General features: G+C 34.5%; 1 protein-coding gene across 4 annotated transcripts; it reads left to right on the top strand.

Annotated features, from left to right (window-relative positions):
* Positions 1–6577: 6577 nt before the first annotated feature.
* LOC106306308 (histidine kinase 4) lies at positions 6578–11991 on the top strand. Of its 4 annotated transcripts, none has more exons than XM_013742879.1 (8): positions 6578–6751; positions 7356–7848; positions 8061–8297; positions 8361–9218; positions 9298–9396; positions 9876–10570; positions 10643–11146; positions 11553–11991. In XM_013742879.1, exons 1-8 carry the CDS (start codon positions 6723–6725, stop codon positions 11794–11796), a joined length of 3159 nt encoding a protein of 1052 aa, XP_013598333.1. In that variant the 5' UTR covers positions 6578–6722; the 3' UTR covers positions 11797–11991. The 4 variants fall into 4 exon arrangements, with proteins under 4 accessions (XP_013598333.1, XP_013598332.1, XP_013598336.1 ...); XM_013742878.1 differs by having other exon boundaries at positions 6579–6751; positions 7361–7848; XM_013742882.1 differs by lacking the exon at positions 6578–6751 and adding an exon at positions 6969–7254 and having other exon boundaries at positions 7361–7848.
* Positions 11992–13753: the final 1762 nt, after the last annotated feature.

Here is a 13753-nt window from a genome sequence, read left to right as displayed (position 1 = left end):
TTTCAACTACTGAATATGAGCTCGCAGACTTTTATTGGTCTGTGAAATAATATTTTTTCTAAGAAATATCAAAGTACAGATCAATAATTTTTTTTATATTTAAATTATTGGTCACTAATAATAGTATTATTACATCACTTCTAATAAATATTAATATTATTTTATAATTTAATATTTTTACGATTTAATAATGCATAGACAAATTTTAAACGGTTTCACTTCTAAGACGGTTATCAATCATCGATTTTATAAAATTTACGTAAAACAATAATAATAAATGCAGGTGCATTATTGAACAATTTTTTTTTGTTCTGATGTGTTTTACTTATATGAAATTTTGATCCCTAAAATGTTTCAAATCTTATACAGAAGTAAAGTTTGCCAAACATAATAAAAGAAAAGTAATTCAAACTGTCTTCCTAATTTGACTGTGAAAGTCAGGTTACTCTTTTTCATTTCATATAATAGAAACTTATTTGAGATTAATATAAATAAAATTTTAAATTTTTAAAATGAGAAATAGAATTTTAAAACTAAATTTCCTCATTTATACAAAAGATTTACCATGAAAGTAAAAATAGTAAGTTGCAATTGATCAAATAAACACAATTAATCTTAAATTAAGATGATAATTTACGTGTGATAAAATGTGAAAAAAATAAAAGTATATTATCCGCGCGTATCGCGGAAAAATGATCTAGTTTATTTAAAACTGAAAAAGCCACGGTGAGACAAGCTCAACATATTACTTCATCTTTTTCAATCAAACTATCATTGATCTAGTTCAAACAACTTCGTTCATGGGTCTTTAGCCCATACTCTACGAATGGATGGAATGGAGCGAGTCAAATACACTAAGCCCATTATGACATGCACATCGAAAATTTACTATTTTCGTCCATCACAGTCGTCTCTTTAACGATCCAGCAATCTCAGCTTCCATCTCACTTTCATGTCCTTATAATCACAATGTGAGTTCTCAAGTCTCTTAAACTCTTCCAGTTCCTTCTTCCATCGCTCTTCTGTTTCGTGCAAATGCAACATCGATAGTTTCTTTTGGTAGTCGTCCTTCCATCTTCTCTGTCTTCATCTCAATCATTCTCTTGAAACTCCATATGTCTCTCCTTGCCTTATCCGCTTACTTAAGGAACATTATTGATTCCGCTTCTTTTATTCTCACCATACTCTCTAAGTTGTTGAAACCATGGACACCGATTAAGACAGAACTTTTTGTTCATTTATGTGGATGGTTTCGACTAAGCTTTTTCTTTCATAGAGATCATTTAGTAAGTTAGTATGAAGATTGACCAAAAAAAAGGTAAGTTAGTATGAATTATTACGAAAAGTAAATAGATAACGTCAACTCCATGGGTTCGATTAGGTCTGCTTGATGTACATATCATATTACATGTGGTCTTGTTTATACGGTACATAAATTTAATATGGTTAATATCCATGTGCTAACTATCAGATTTAAACCGGGCCAGCCTGATAAGGTAATTAATAGACCGCTTCCCAACAGAAATTTGAAACACCTACCCAATTTTAAAATCTCTTAAAGCCCAGCACGTAATGGTTTTAATGGATTAAATCTTGTACCCGGAATATGGCGAGCATTTGACTATTCGGTTCATCTCTATTTGGATTATTATTCAGGTTCTCAAAAACTTTGGTTTCTAAAGCAACTTTCATTCAAAATCAAATTTTATATCAGTTAGTTTTTAAACAATTGTGTTGAAAATATTATTTGTGTTTAGTTTGGTTTGATATTAAGAAAACAATTATATCAAAAATGAAAAAATAATTTTATATAAATATAAATATAAATATAAATATAAATATAAATATAAATATAAATATAAATATAAATATAAATATAAACTATATTTAATGTAATACATTTATTTGTAAAAATTATATTCTGTTTTTTTTTTAATTTCATTCAAATTATTTTGTATTTATGGAAAAGTTTTTTAAATTTGATTCTCTTGGTTTTAGAGAAGAATTTATATTAACAAACGAATCAATTTAAACCAAAACTTTATTAAAAAATAATTGACAAATTTAATAATTAAAAAACTTAAACTAAATTTGTACCAAGCAATCCATAAGAAAGTTTCGTGTTGGATACTATTATTTATAAACCAAAATATCGAATACTTCTACCAAAACCAAATTTTAATTTAGACTGAAAAATATAGAATATTAGAACCATTTCAGTGTGAGTGTAAAATCTTTGCTTTCACCTAGTAACAGTTACCTTTTTCTCGGTCAAAGAACCATTGATCGATGTTGATTTAGGACTGATAATTATACTTTAACGTAGGATATGATATTTAATGAATGAAGTTGATCTTATCTCTATAGAATATTCTATTGGACTTTTGAATTATCATTGATTGAGATAGTAATTATGAAATCGTGATTGTTTATTTAACCTTTGAGGAAAGGACGATTATGCCTAGCTAGCCTGCTCTTTTGAATCGTGAAACCTGGACTAGTAACCATTTTGTGTGAATTGTTAAACTCTGCGAGAGCATCTCCAAAAAAACTATCTATTATAGAGTTTGAAAGAAGTTTCAAAATGTTTTTTTCCCAAAGCAAAACTTTAAATCTAACTTTAAAATTATTTATAATTTACATTATGTTTTTTATATTTGTCATAATTAATATAAATCCATAATTTTTTTATAGAAAACTAGCACATATATAAATATTATAGTAATATTAATTAATAAAATCTTATACTAAAATATATAATTATAAATAGAAAAACATAATTAAATATTAAACTACAAGTAAAATACCATATTATTACATAAAATTATCTTAATGTTCTATTTTTTGATACACAAAATTTGTTTGGATAATATTTTAGAAGTTCTGGAGAAAATTTACTAGTCTATTAGTATTTTTGTAATATTTAAATTTATGTAATAATTATGTCTTCATATATATTTTTTCTATTAAGTTTCTTTTGTAATATTCTTGTTGTCTAATTCTACTTTTTAAATATTATAAATCTTATTTTAATTTTTTTAAAATATGTGTAAAATTTAAATTTATAAAAATAAATTTAAAATATTTAAAATACATAAAAGGTTTAAAGATTAAAATTATGAATAAGAAAATACTTAAGAATCATAAATATGAAGTATAATTAATTACAAAGACCAAAATACAAATAAAAAAATGAAACTTCAAATTTAGAGTTTTGAGCAGTGAAACTTCAATTTTACTTTTTAAAACTCTAAATTTGAAGTTTTAAAGTTTTTTTTTAAAAAAGCAAGTTACGAAGTTTTTTTTAGATGCTCAGCATGCTACAGAATAAGTTATAACTTACGAATACATGAGTAATTTAGTTGATGAAATTACGATGTTTTGAAATTGTTTATACTGATGAATTGGTTTAGTGATTGCCGAGCATGTGGCCAAGAAATAATTTGAGACAAAATACAAAAACTGAAAAATATAGTATTTCACAAAATCTTTAAAAATCCAAAATGAAGACGATAATTTGTAACCACGAAATGGTTTAATGGTATAAAGTCAAACATGAATATCACATGGCCGACACACATTTTTCTAGCACCACTTCCTTTGTGTGCCTTTCTTTCCCTCTGTGTACTACTAAATCCATATATTCTACTTTTACACCTTTTGTGAATAAAAATACAAATTAGTGATCTTGTCGAAAATATCGTGTGTCCTACATGAACATGGATGCTTTATTAGAATCTAACGTCGAAAAAAACCAGAAAATTACCGAAAGTCGCATTATCTTTCAGTGTTTTGGTCAACAAATTTATCATGATTTTTTTTATGGTATTGGGTCTCGTCTGGATCAAGACTCGAGTTAAGCCGTTAGTCCGGAGCCCGAGCACTAGGCACTGAAACTCATCCGTTTTGGAAGGGATCACGATCCGGTTCATCAAGTCTGATGTGTCGCACTTTACATAATTACGTGTTTGTAGCAACCGCAAAATTTTCTAGAACTGATAGCTTATAAAAGGGTGGATCTTCGTAATAGAATATTATGATAGTCATTCTATATACAATCTGGCTCTCGACTGATAATCACTTCAACATTTGAGTATTCTGTACCAATAAAAAGCATATACATGTGTTTTCTTGTTCTGATGTACTATTTGTTCCCACTTTCTACTATATAAGACACTTCCCTAGATAAACCATACAATTCCAATTTTGTTTTGGAGAAACATACTACTACAATTATTAATACATCAAGAATAACTATTTTCATCATTCCATTTATCAGTTTTCAAAGGCAGATATTCAATGCATTGACTAGATATGATATATTTACACACTGGTTTTCATTTGAGAGGTTCCTGTTAGGTCTCACACGATGCTTGTCAATGAAAAATACCCCCAAAACGTTGTTTATTCACACATAGTATTTCTTTTTTGGAGCATTAGTCAACATATAGCTGAATCATGTACCAATATACAAATATACGTACTTTACTAAAATGTGCGTGAAACTTCTTTGTAATTTAAATATTAAAATAATATCATGTGATTGATGATTTACAAAGAAATTTGTTCACTTTTTTAAAATCATACACACACGTTTGCGCCAAAAACTCATGCATTTGATGCACTGTTGAAAGATTACACGCGGCTTTAATGTGGGCTTAAAGTCAGGCCCATTATACGAAGGAAGGGACAGGGGTAGCATTGTCATTACGCGGCTACCATGTTGTATCAAGAAAATGCCTCTGGGGCCAGATCTGCGCTTTGTCGCGATGTCATTATCACCAAGATATGCGATAGCGACTCGTACAAATTTCTATTTTCAGAGGGGAAAAAACTTCCTTTTTTTTAGATAACTGTGCTTTATTACACAAAATAATATATAATGTATTTTTCCTTGTCATGAAAAAAAGATAATTAGTGTAAAGACAGCAACTGTTTAATTAATTTCATGAAAACTTTAGACATGGTGTCACAAAATGTTAAGAGATATGTTTATAGTTTACTAGGGGGTGTCCGCGCTTCGCGCGAAATATTGTTTTATTGGTTATAAATATGAGTTTTCTAGATGATATATTTATGTAGTCGTTTTTATTTGTTAAAAACATTATTTGATATTTTTACTGTATTATGTAGTAGTAGGTGATATGTTAATATATTTTGTGTTTGTTTTTTCAATAATGTGTTATTGTGTATATAGTAGTATTTGTTAGCGGTGACGTGAGCCTCTCATATTAAACATATTTAATTTCAATAACTTTGCATTTATATATTTGTTGATTCTAAGATTAACGATTTCAGAGTCAAAATTATATTTTATTTTTTTCAAAATTTTGAACATTATTCTTTTGAGATGTTTTTTTGCCATATGTCCATATTTTGACATTACCTATCACCATCTTTGTATTTCGTTTACCTCACCGGTGTTTCTCCCAGGAATGGTTGTTATGTTTTGGAGTATAGTTCTTATTGTCTGTCATGTCCTGTGAGATTATCTCGTATTTGTTGTAGATCGGCTCTATGAGTTCCAAGTTGTGCGGTTGTTTTTCACTGCGTTGTAGGTTGTTCTGGTCAATATTGATTGCTCCTCTTCTTCCTTAAATTTTAGCTCATGTTGGAGACTGCATCTTGCTTATCTTGGTTTTAAAATTTTGTTTTTTTCGTGATCTAACTTCTTTGCTCTCTTTCATAGCTTGAGTACGGCTCTACGATGATACTCTATCACACACATTTGTGTTCGGAGGATTGCTTTGTCTCAGATTTTATTTTTTTGCTTTTTTTTCTTCTGAGTTCTGATTATTTAAGCTAAAACACTATGGTAAGATGAGGTAATTTAGTGAAATAAATATTTAATTTGTAAATTTAAAATAATAGAAAATAGTAAAAAATAATAAATAGTGAAAGTTAATATTATTTTTAGTTGTTCATAAATTAAATATTTAAAATTATTTATATTATTTTATTTATTTCTTTATTCATCTTGAATTTTATTGACCAATAAAATAATTATCAAATTTCATATAATGATTCTTTGTGCGAGAACGATTAAATAACTTAAATTCTCAGAAATTCTATTTAATTCGAAAATTTCGTCTTCTTTTGTTATTTATTTATTTATTTTAATTTTCTGAGTTTTTGCATTATTCAAGTTCCATCGGTATTTTTTTAATATAATAAACATGTGAATTTTGATGAAAAAATAAAAGAGAACACGTGGCAGCAAACCCCTGAAGGAAAAATGTCTACTTTATATATATAGATTTTTTGAATTTTCTGCTTTAAATTATTGTTGATTAAACCAAGAAAACAATTAGCTAGTAATAGTTATACAAAAATAGAGGGTAACTAATAAGACAAGTCCAGTGTCACAATAATTAATTCCATTCACGTAGATAATTTTTTGAGGAGATATGGCTTTTGTTGGATTAAATCATGAGCCATTAAGAAAAAAGTTCAAAACTTTTCTTCTTCAAAGTTGGACTCAAGTTAAAGGAGAGCTACAGAGAGAGAGAGAGAGAAACGTATCTGTCGAAAAATCTATAAAATTCGATTCATTTTTTTTTTACTTTTAAAAGCAACAAATCTCCCCAAAGAAAGAAAAACTATATACAAAAAAGAAAAGATAAGAAGAAAGAGGAAAGAAGAAGAACAAGAAGAGCTAGAAATGGAATACATTTTAATATGTTTTATAGTCACGAAGAAGAGCTTTAGGGTTTAATAATGCAATGTTCAATCCTTTCACAACTCATCACAGGTAACCGAAAATCAATTATTTTTCTGTTAGTTAAAAAAAATTGCAGCAACTCTCTGTCTTTCTCTTCCATGTGCGCCTCTCGAAAATTTCGGCTTTATTTTTATTTTTATTATGCTTCGTTGTTTTTGTGCTGTTGTGTGTTCTTTGTTTGGTCAAACCTTTGTTTTGTTTGTTTGTTTGGATTTAAGACAGTGAACATAGCTGTGAACTTGTTCCGAGAAGAAACATCAACTAAACATTTCACGCCTGTAAAGAACCTTATGATTAGTGTCTTGTTTAATCATTCCTCTGACAATTAATTAACAGAAACCCCCATTTCTTTAATTTATTTTAAACTAATTCTCACCTCTGTAGTAAACCTTCGGAAACTGAGCAAAGTTCCTTCTTTTGAGAGTAGTCCCATGCGTTGAGAAAAAGTTTCTTGAATTTGCCAAAAAAAAAAATCTCTCTTTTTGGTTTATGCTTTGTTAATGTATTGATAAACACGCAAAACAATGTTTATGGTAAGCTCTAATCATACCACTAGGCATGCTTGTTATGTTGTTATATGAATGCATAAGTCACACGCACACTAACATTCCTCTGTCTCTCCATTGTTTTGTAGCTCAGATATGAACTGGGCACTCAACAACCCAAATCCTGAAGGAAAGGAGCCAAGAACAACAACCCAAAGCAGCGATTTTTATCATCTGAGCGCTAAAGATTCGCCACAAAAGTCCAGGAAAATCGATTTCTGGCGTTCTGGGTTGATGGGTTTCGCCAAGATGCAGCATTCAGTGGCGGTGAAGATGAACAACGGTAATAATAACGACCAGGTGGGTAACAAAAAGGGGTCGACTTTCATACAGGAACACAGAGCTTTATTACCAAAGGGTTTGATTCTGTGGACCATCATCGTTGGGTTTATAAGCAGAGGGATTTACCAGTGGATGGATGATACCAGCAAGGTCAGAAGAGAAGAGGTTTTGGTTAGTATGTGTGATCAGAGAGCGAGGATGTTGCAGGATCAGTTTAGTGTTAGTGTTAACCATGTCCATGCTTTGGCTATTCTCGTCTCAACGTTTCATTACCACAAGAATCCATCTGCAATCGATCAGGTCAGTGTTTGCCTTATCAAAGGTTAAAGCTTTAGAGAAAAAGATCAAGATTTGTTCATATTTGATTTATAATTGAATAGTTGACTTTTCTTGAAATTCTTTTAATTACTAGTCTAGTTCTGTTTCTGAATTAAAGTTTCACATTCATTGTAAAAATGTTTTGCATCGAATAAATTTAACATTTCATTCCAAAAAATATAAAAAATTTGCAGGGGACATTTGCGGACTACACAGCAAGAACAGCGTTTGAGAGACCGTTGCTGAGCGGAGTGGCTTACGCTGAAAAAGTTGTGAATGCTGAGAGGGAGATGTTTGAGAGTCAGCACAATTGGGTTATAAAGACAATGGACACAGGAGAGCCTTCACCTGTTAGGGACGAGTATGCTCCCGTCATCTTCTCTCAAGACAGTGTCTCATACCTCGAGTCACTAGACATGATGTCAGGAGAGGTAATTATTTACAGATACTTCTTGTTTTTGGATTATCTTAGTTCTGAAAACTTTTGCTTACAGGAGGATAGAGAGAACATTTTGAGAGCTAGAGAGACAGGGAAAGCTGTCTTGACAAGCCCTTTTAGACTACTGGCTTCTCACCATCTAGGCGTTGTGTTGACCTTCCCTGTGTACAAAGCCTCTCTTCCTAGAAACCCCACCGTCCAAGAGCGTATAGCAGCCACCGCAGGGTACCTCGGCGGCGCGTTTGACGTTGAGTCTCTCGTTGAGAATCTACTCGGTCAGCTCGCTGGCAACCAGGCGATAGTAGTGCATGTGTATGACATCACCAACGCGTCGGATCCGCTCGTCATGTACGGGAATCAAGACGAAGAAGGCGACACGTCTCTCTACCACGAGAGCAAGCTTGATTTCGGAGACCCTTTCAGGAAGCATAAGATGATCTGTAGGTATCTCCAGAAGGCGCCTATACCGTTGAACGTACTCACGACCGTGCCGTTGTTCTTTGCTATTGGTTTCTTGGTTGGTTACATACTCTACGGTGCAGCTGTGCATATTGTTAAAGTTGAAGATGATTTCCATGAGATGCAAGAGCTCAAGGTCCGAGCAGAAGCTGCTGACGTGGCTAAATCGCAGTTTCTTGCGACCGTCTCTCACGAGATCAGGACGCCGATGAATGGGATTCTCGGAATGCTTGCTATGCTTCTTGATACGGAGCTTAGCTCTACGCAGAGAGATTACGCTCAGACCGCGCAGGTTTGTGGGAAAGCTTTGATTGCGTTGATAAACGAGGTTCTTGACCGTGCCAAGATCGAAGCTGGCAAGCTGGAGTTGGAGTCTGTGCCTTTTGATATCCGTTCGATACTGGATGATGTTCTTTCTCTCTTCTCTGAGGAGTCAAGGAACAAAGGCATTGAGGTAAAAGAGTAGTGTATCCTTTTTTTTTGTAGTTTGCTGCTACTTGCTAACTTCTTGATTTTTTTGAATTTTTTGGCAGCTTGCGGTTTTCGTTTCAGACAAGGTACCTGAGATAGTCAAAGGAGATTCAGGGAGATTCAGACAGATCATCATAAACCTCGTTGGAAACTCTGTTAAAGTTAGTTCCTGTCCTCCTATATTCTTGTCTAGGCCTGCGGGTTCAGGTTGTTCAGTTTTCGTTTAGTTTGGTTCAATACAAATCTTGAAGAATTAATCCGAAATATGTTCAGTTCGGTATTCGGTTGGTTGGGTTTTTGAAGATCCTACCGATGTTTTTGGCTTTGGTTATATTTTGGTTTAATTTTGTTAAAATTTAAAATAAGTTCCGTTAACTTCAGTTAGTTCGGTTTGAAATTTTGTTAGTTCAGTACAGATTTTTGGTATGGTTTGGCTGTTATTTTTCAATTCTTTTAAAGAAAATTAAAGTAACCGACTGCCGAACCAAAAACCAAACTTTTTAAATAACCTACCAAATCGAACCGAACTCCTAACCAAAATTTTGGTTCAGTCTAATTTAAAATCCCTGCCCTATTGTTGTCCCCCCTGTGGAAGTAGATTGTTGTTTGAACAAGATGATGTCTTTTTTTTTTGACACAGTTCACAGAGAAAGGACATATCTTTGTCAAAGTCCATCTCGCGGAACAATCAAAAGACGGAGCTGAATCCAAACCCGCATTGAACGGAGGAGTAGCCTCTGAAGACATAACCGCCGCTTCCAAACCGTCGAGTTACAACACACTGAGCGGCTACGAAGCTGCTGACGGTCGAAACAGCTGGGACTCATTCAAACACTTAGTCTCGTCGGAGGAGCTGTTGACATCATCAGAGTTCGACGCTTCCAGTAACGTCAGGCTTATGGTTTCTATCGAAGACACAGGTATTGGGATCCCTTTAACCGCGCAAGGACGTGTCTTCATGCCGTTTATGCAAGCGGATAGTTCCACTTCGAGAACCTACGGAGGTACTGGGATTGGTTTGAGTATAAGCAAGTGTCTTGTCGAGCTTATGCGTGGTCAGATAAGTTTCGTGAGCAGGCCTCGCGTTGGTAGCACGTTCTGGTTCACTGCTGTGTTTGAGAGGTGTGATAAATTCAGTCTGAAGAAGCCTACGGTTGAGAATTTGCCTTCTAGTTTTAGAGGGATGAGAGCTATTGTTGTTGATGCTAAGCCTGTTCGAGCTGCGGTGACTAGATACCATATGAAAAGACTTGGGATCAGTGTTGATGTCATGACAAGTCTCAGAACCGCTGTTTCTACTGCGTCTGGAAGAAACGGTTCTCCTCTTCCTTCAGGGTTAGTAAAGATTCAATCTTTTATGTTTATATGTGTTGTTTCCATCTAAAGATTGAATCTTTTTTTTTGCAGAACAACGAAACTGGATATGATCTTGGTGGAGAAAGATTCATGGATATCAACCGAAGATATAGACGCGGAGATACGTCAGATGAACTCAAGAACCAACGGAAACGTGCATCGCAAGACACCGAAACTCGCTCTGTTCGCAACGAACATTACGAATTCAGAATTCGACAGAGCTAAATCAGCAGGGTTTGCGGATACGGTGATAATGAAGCCGTTGAGAGCAAGCATGATCGGCGCGTGTTTACAGCAAGTTCTCGAGCTGAGAAAGGCGAGACAGCAGCATCCTGAGGGATCATCACCAGCAACGCTCAAGAGTTTGCTTACAGGGAAGAAGATTCTGGTGGTTGATGATAACATGGTGAACAGAAGAGTAGCTGCAGGAGCTCTGAAGAAGTTTGGAGCAGAGGTGGTGTGTGCAGAGAGTGGTCAAGTTGCTTTGGGTTTGCTTCAGATTCCACACAGTTTCGATGCTTGCTTCATGGATATTCAAATGCCACAGATGGACGGGTAAGCCTTTAAACTTGGCCTGCTATTCGATAGCTCGATTTTCGATTAGCTCGGCTCAACATAAATCTTACCGAATTAATCCAAAATAAAGTTTGGTTCGGTATTCGGTTAGTTTGGTTTATGAAAATCGTACATACATTTTTGATTAATTTTGTTAAAATTTCGGATAAGTTCGGTTGGTTTGATTTGAAATTTGGTTAGTTCGGTTTGGGTTTTTGATATGGTTTGGTTATTTTTTTTTTTAAAGAAAACCAAAGTAACCGATTGCCAAATCAAACCTTTTCAAACCTACAAAATCGAACCAAACTCCTAACTTTTTTGGTTCGGTTCAAAATCCCAGCCCTACTTAAACTCATTAGGTTTGGTCTTGTACTACTTGGTTTACGTTCTGGTTTTGTTCTCTCAGGTTTGAAGCGACTCGTCAGATAAGGATGATGGAGAAGGAAGCTAAAGAGAAGACGAAGCTGGAATGGCATTTACCGATTCTAGCCATGACAGCTGATGTGATCCACGCCACATACGAGGAGTGTCTGAAAAGTGGAATGGATGGTTATGTCTCTAAACCATTTGAAGAAGAGAATCTCTACAAGTCTGTTGCCAAATCATTCAAAGCTAACCCAATCTCAGATTCGTCATGTAGCCAAAGTTGAAGAAGAAGAAGAAGAAGAAGAAGAAACATCGTGTCAGAAAAAGAAACATGCAACATGGTTGGTTCGTGTGTACATATAGGGCTCGGAGATTTCGAGAGTTTGCTTTTGACCAGTAATAGTAATGTTTGTGAAACGACGGTTCAGGTGTTGATATTAAATTATTAATCCTTACCGGAGTTCGATTTGTACCCAATCCTTCTGTTTTTTATTTTATTTTAAGACATACTAATAAATATCGATTCATTCGATATAGTACAACAAACGTCTTTATTAGGTGGGAGACTTAGACGTGGTACTCCCGCCAACTCACCCAGACAAAAGATCATCGATGGGGAACTGCCTAATGTTGATAGAACTCCGCCATTAAATTAACTTGAGGAGAAGAGTCATGTGATACTGATAGAACACTTGGACAGAGTTTGTATAACGCCCATAGCTAATGGGCCGGCCCGTGGACTCCATCCTGTTCCAGCGGTCCGTTAATTTTTTTCAAAGCATAAAATCATTGTTTACTGACCCTGCAATCACCACCCGATCTTTTCCCGTGTTTTGGCATCACTTTCACGGTATCGCGAATCACTTTCCGATAGGTCACCTATCCTTTCACTACTCCAGTGCAAACACACTTAACTCTGAAGTTTTAAACGGATGTGTGACGGAAAAGGTAAATCAACTTTGGTGATATAGGTAGCCAAATCAATTCTCTTATGCCTTTCTACATATTACAACTTGGGATGTTACAATTCACCCCCTCTCAAAGAACGCAACGTCCTCGTTGCGCCCTACGACATATCTCAAGATGCCTCTCAGGTCAGAACTGAAATATCTAACCAGCTATAATTCCACTTATAACGTCCCGACCAGGCCTGGCCCGGTAATTTTGTAGGCCGGAAGAAGTAAATATTTTTGGGACCTGTTACTAAGTAACTTTTAAAGAGAAAAAAATAAATAGAAGAAAATTAGGCTGTTGCATTTCGAACCTTGCACCTATAACATAACAAATCTGCTGATAAACCAACTACACTACCGACAATTATTGAATAAAAAGGCTGATATTTTATATATTATTCGCAAGGCCGGAAGCATGTGCTTCCCTCGCTTGTGCTCAGGGCCGCTACTGGTCCCGACCGCCCACAACTAATGGGCCATCCACGCCCACTCTCTCGGCCCATGGACCCCATCTCGTTCCAGCGATCGGTCTGTTTATTTTTTCCAAAGCCTGAAATCATTGTTTACTTACCCTACAATCACCACCCAACCTTTTCTCGTGTTTTGGTCTCACTTGCACTGTATCGCGAATCACTTCTCGATAGGTCACCCATCCTTTCACTACTCCAGCCCAAGCACGCTTAACTCTAGAGTTCTAAACGGATATGTGACGGAAAATGTAAGTCAACTTTGGTGATATAAGTATCCAAATCAATCCTCTTAAGCCTTTTTACATATCACAACTCGGGATGTTACGGTTTGGTTGCATGTTTTGCAGAGACGTCTAGTAGAGCAGAAATAATTATTGTTGCAAACAAGAGTAGTTTGCGTAGCAAGAAAGGAGGGAAGCTGGCTGATTTCCTTTTTTTTTTTTTTTTTGGTTTAGCACTCAAAATTAGTTTCATGATGTAATGTTCTATTAAAAATCTCTAAAACAAAGTACAGTTTTAGAAATCTGGTTTTTAATGTACATACAGTTTTTATGAATAAAGTGAACATTCATCCTAAAATAAAATCAAGTGGACTCCAAAGAAAAGTTGTTAGAAATCTGGTTTAGTGTCTAAGTCTTGTGATCTAGAACAACGTTTCTCAGTGGAGAAATCTCACAGAAAGTTGATTGAATACGCTGATTAGTACAATGAACCAGTCCGTGTTATAGTAGCTTTTAGAAACCTTCTATATATTTGGCGAAATAAGTCATTAAGTCAAGGAAAGAAAGAATCAGCCATGTGTATGATCTTCTAGTGGT

Source organism: Brassica oleracea, chromosome C7 (genome assembly GCF_000695525.1).
Source record: "Brassica oleracea var. oleracea cultivar TO1000 chromosome C7, BOL, whole genome shotgun sequence".
NCBI lineage: Eukaryota > Viridiplantae > Streptophyta > Magnoliopsida > Brassicales > Brassicaceae > Brassica > Brassica oleracea.
This window is presented reverse-complemented; position numbering and strand designations above follow the sequence as displayed.

Coding starts and splice junctions, on each gene's coding strand:
- LOC106306308 (XM_013742879.1), top strand. CDS start 6,723: ATGTTCAATCCTTTCACAACTCATCACAG. Junction 6,752..7,355: donor CCTTTCACAACTCATCACAG/GTAACCGAAAAT, acceptor ATTGTTTTGTAG/CTCAGATATGAACTGGGCAC. Junction 8,298..8,360: donor TAGACATGATGTCAGGAGAG/GTAATTATTTAC, acceptor TTTTGCTTACAG/GAGGATAGAGAGAACATTTT.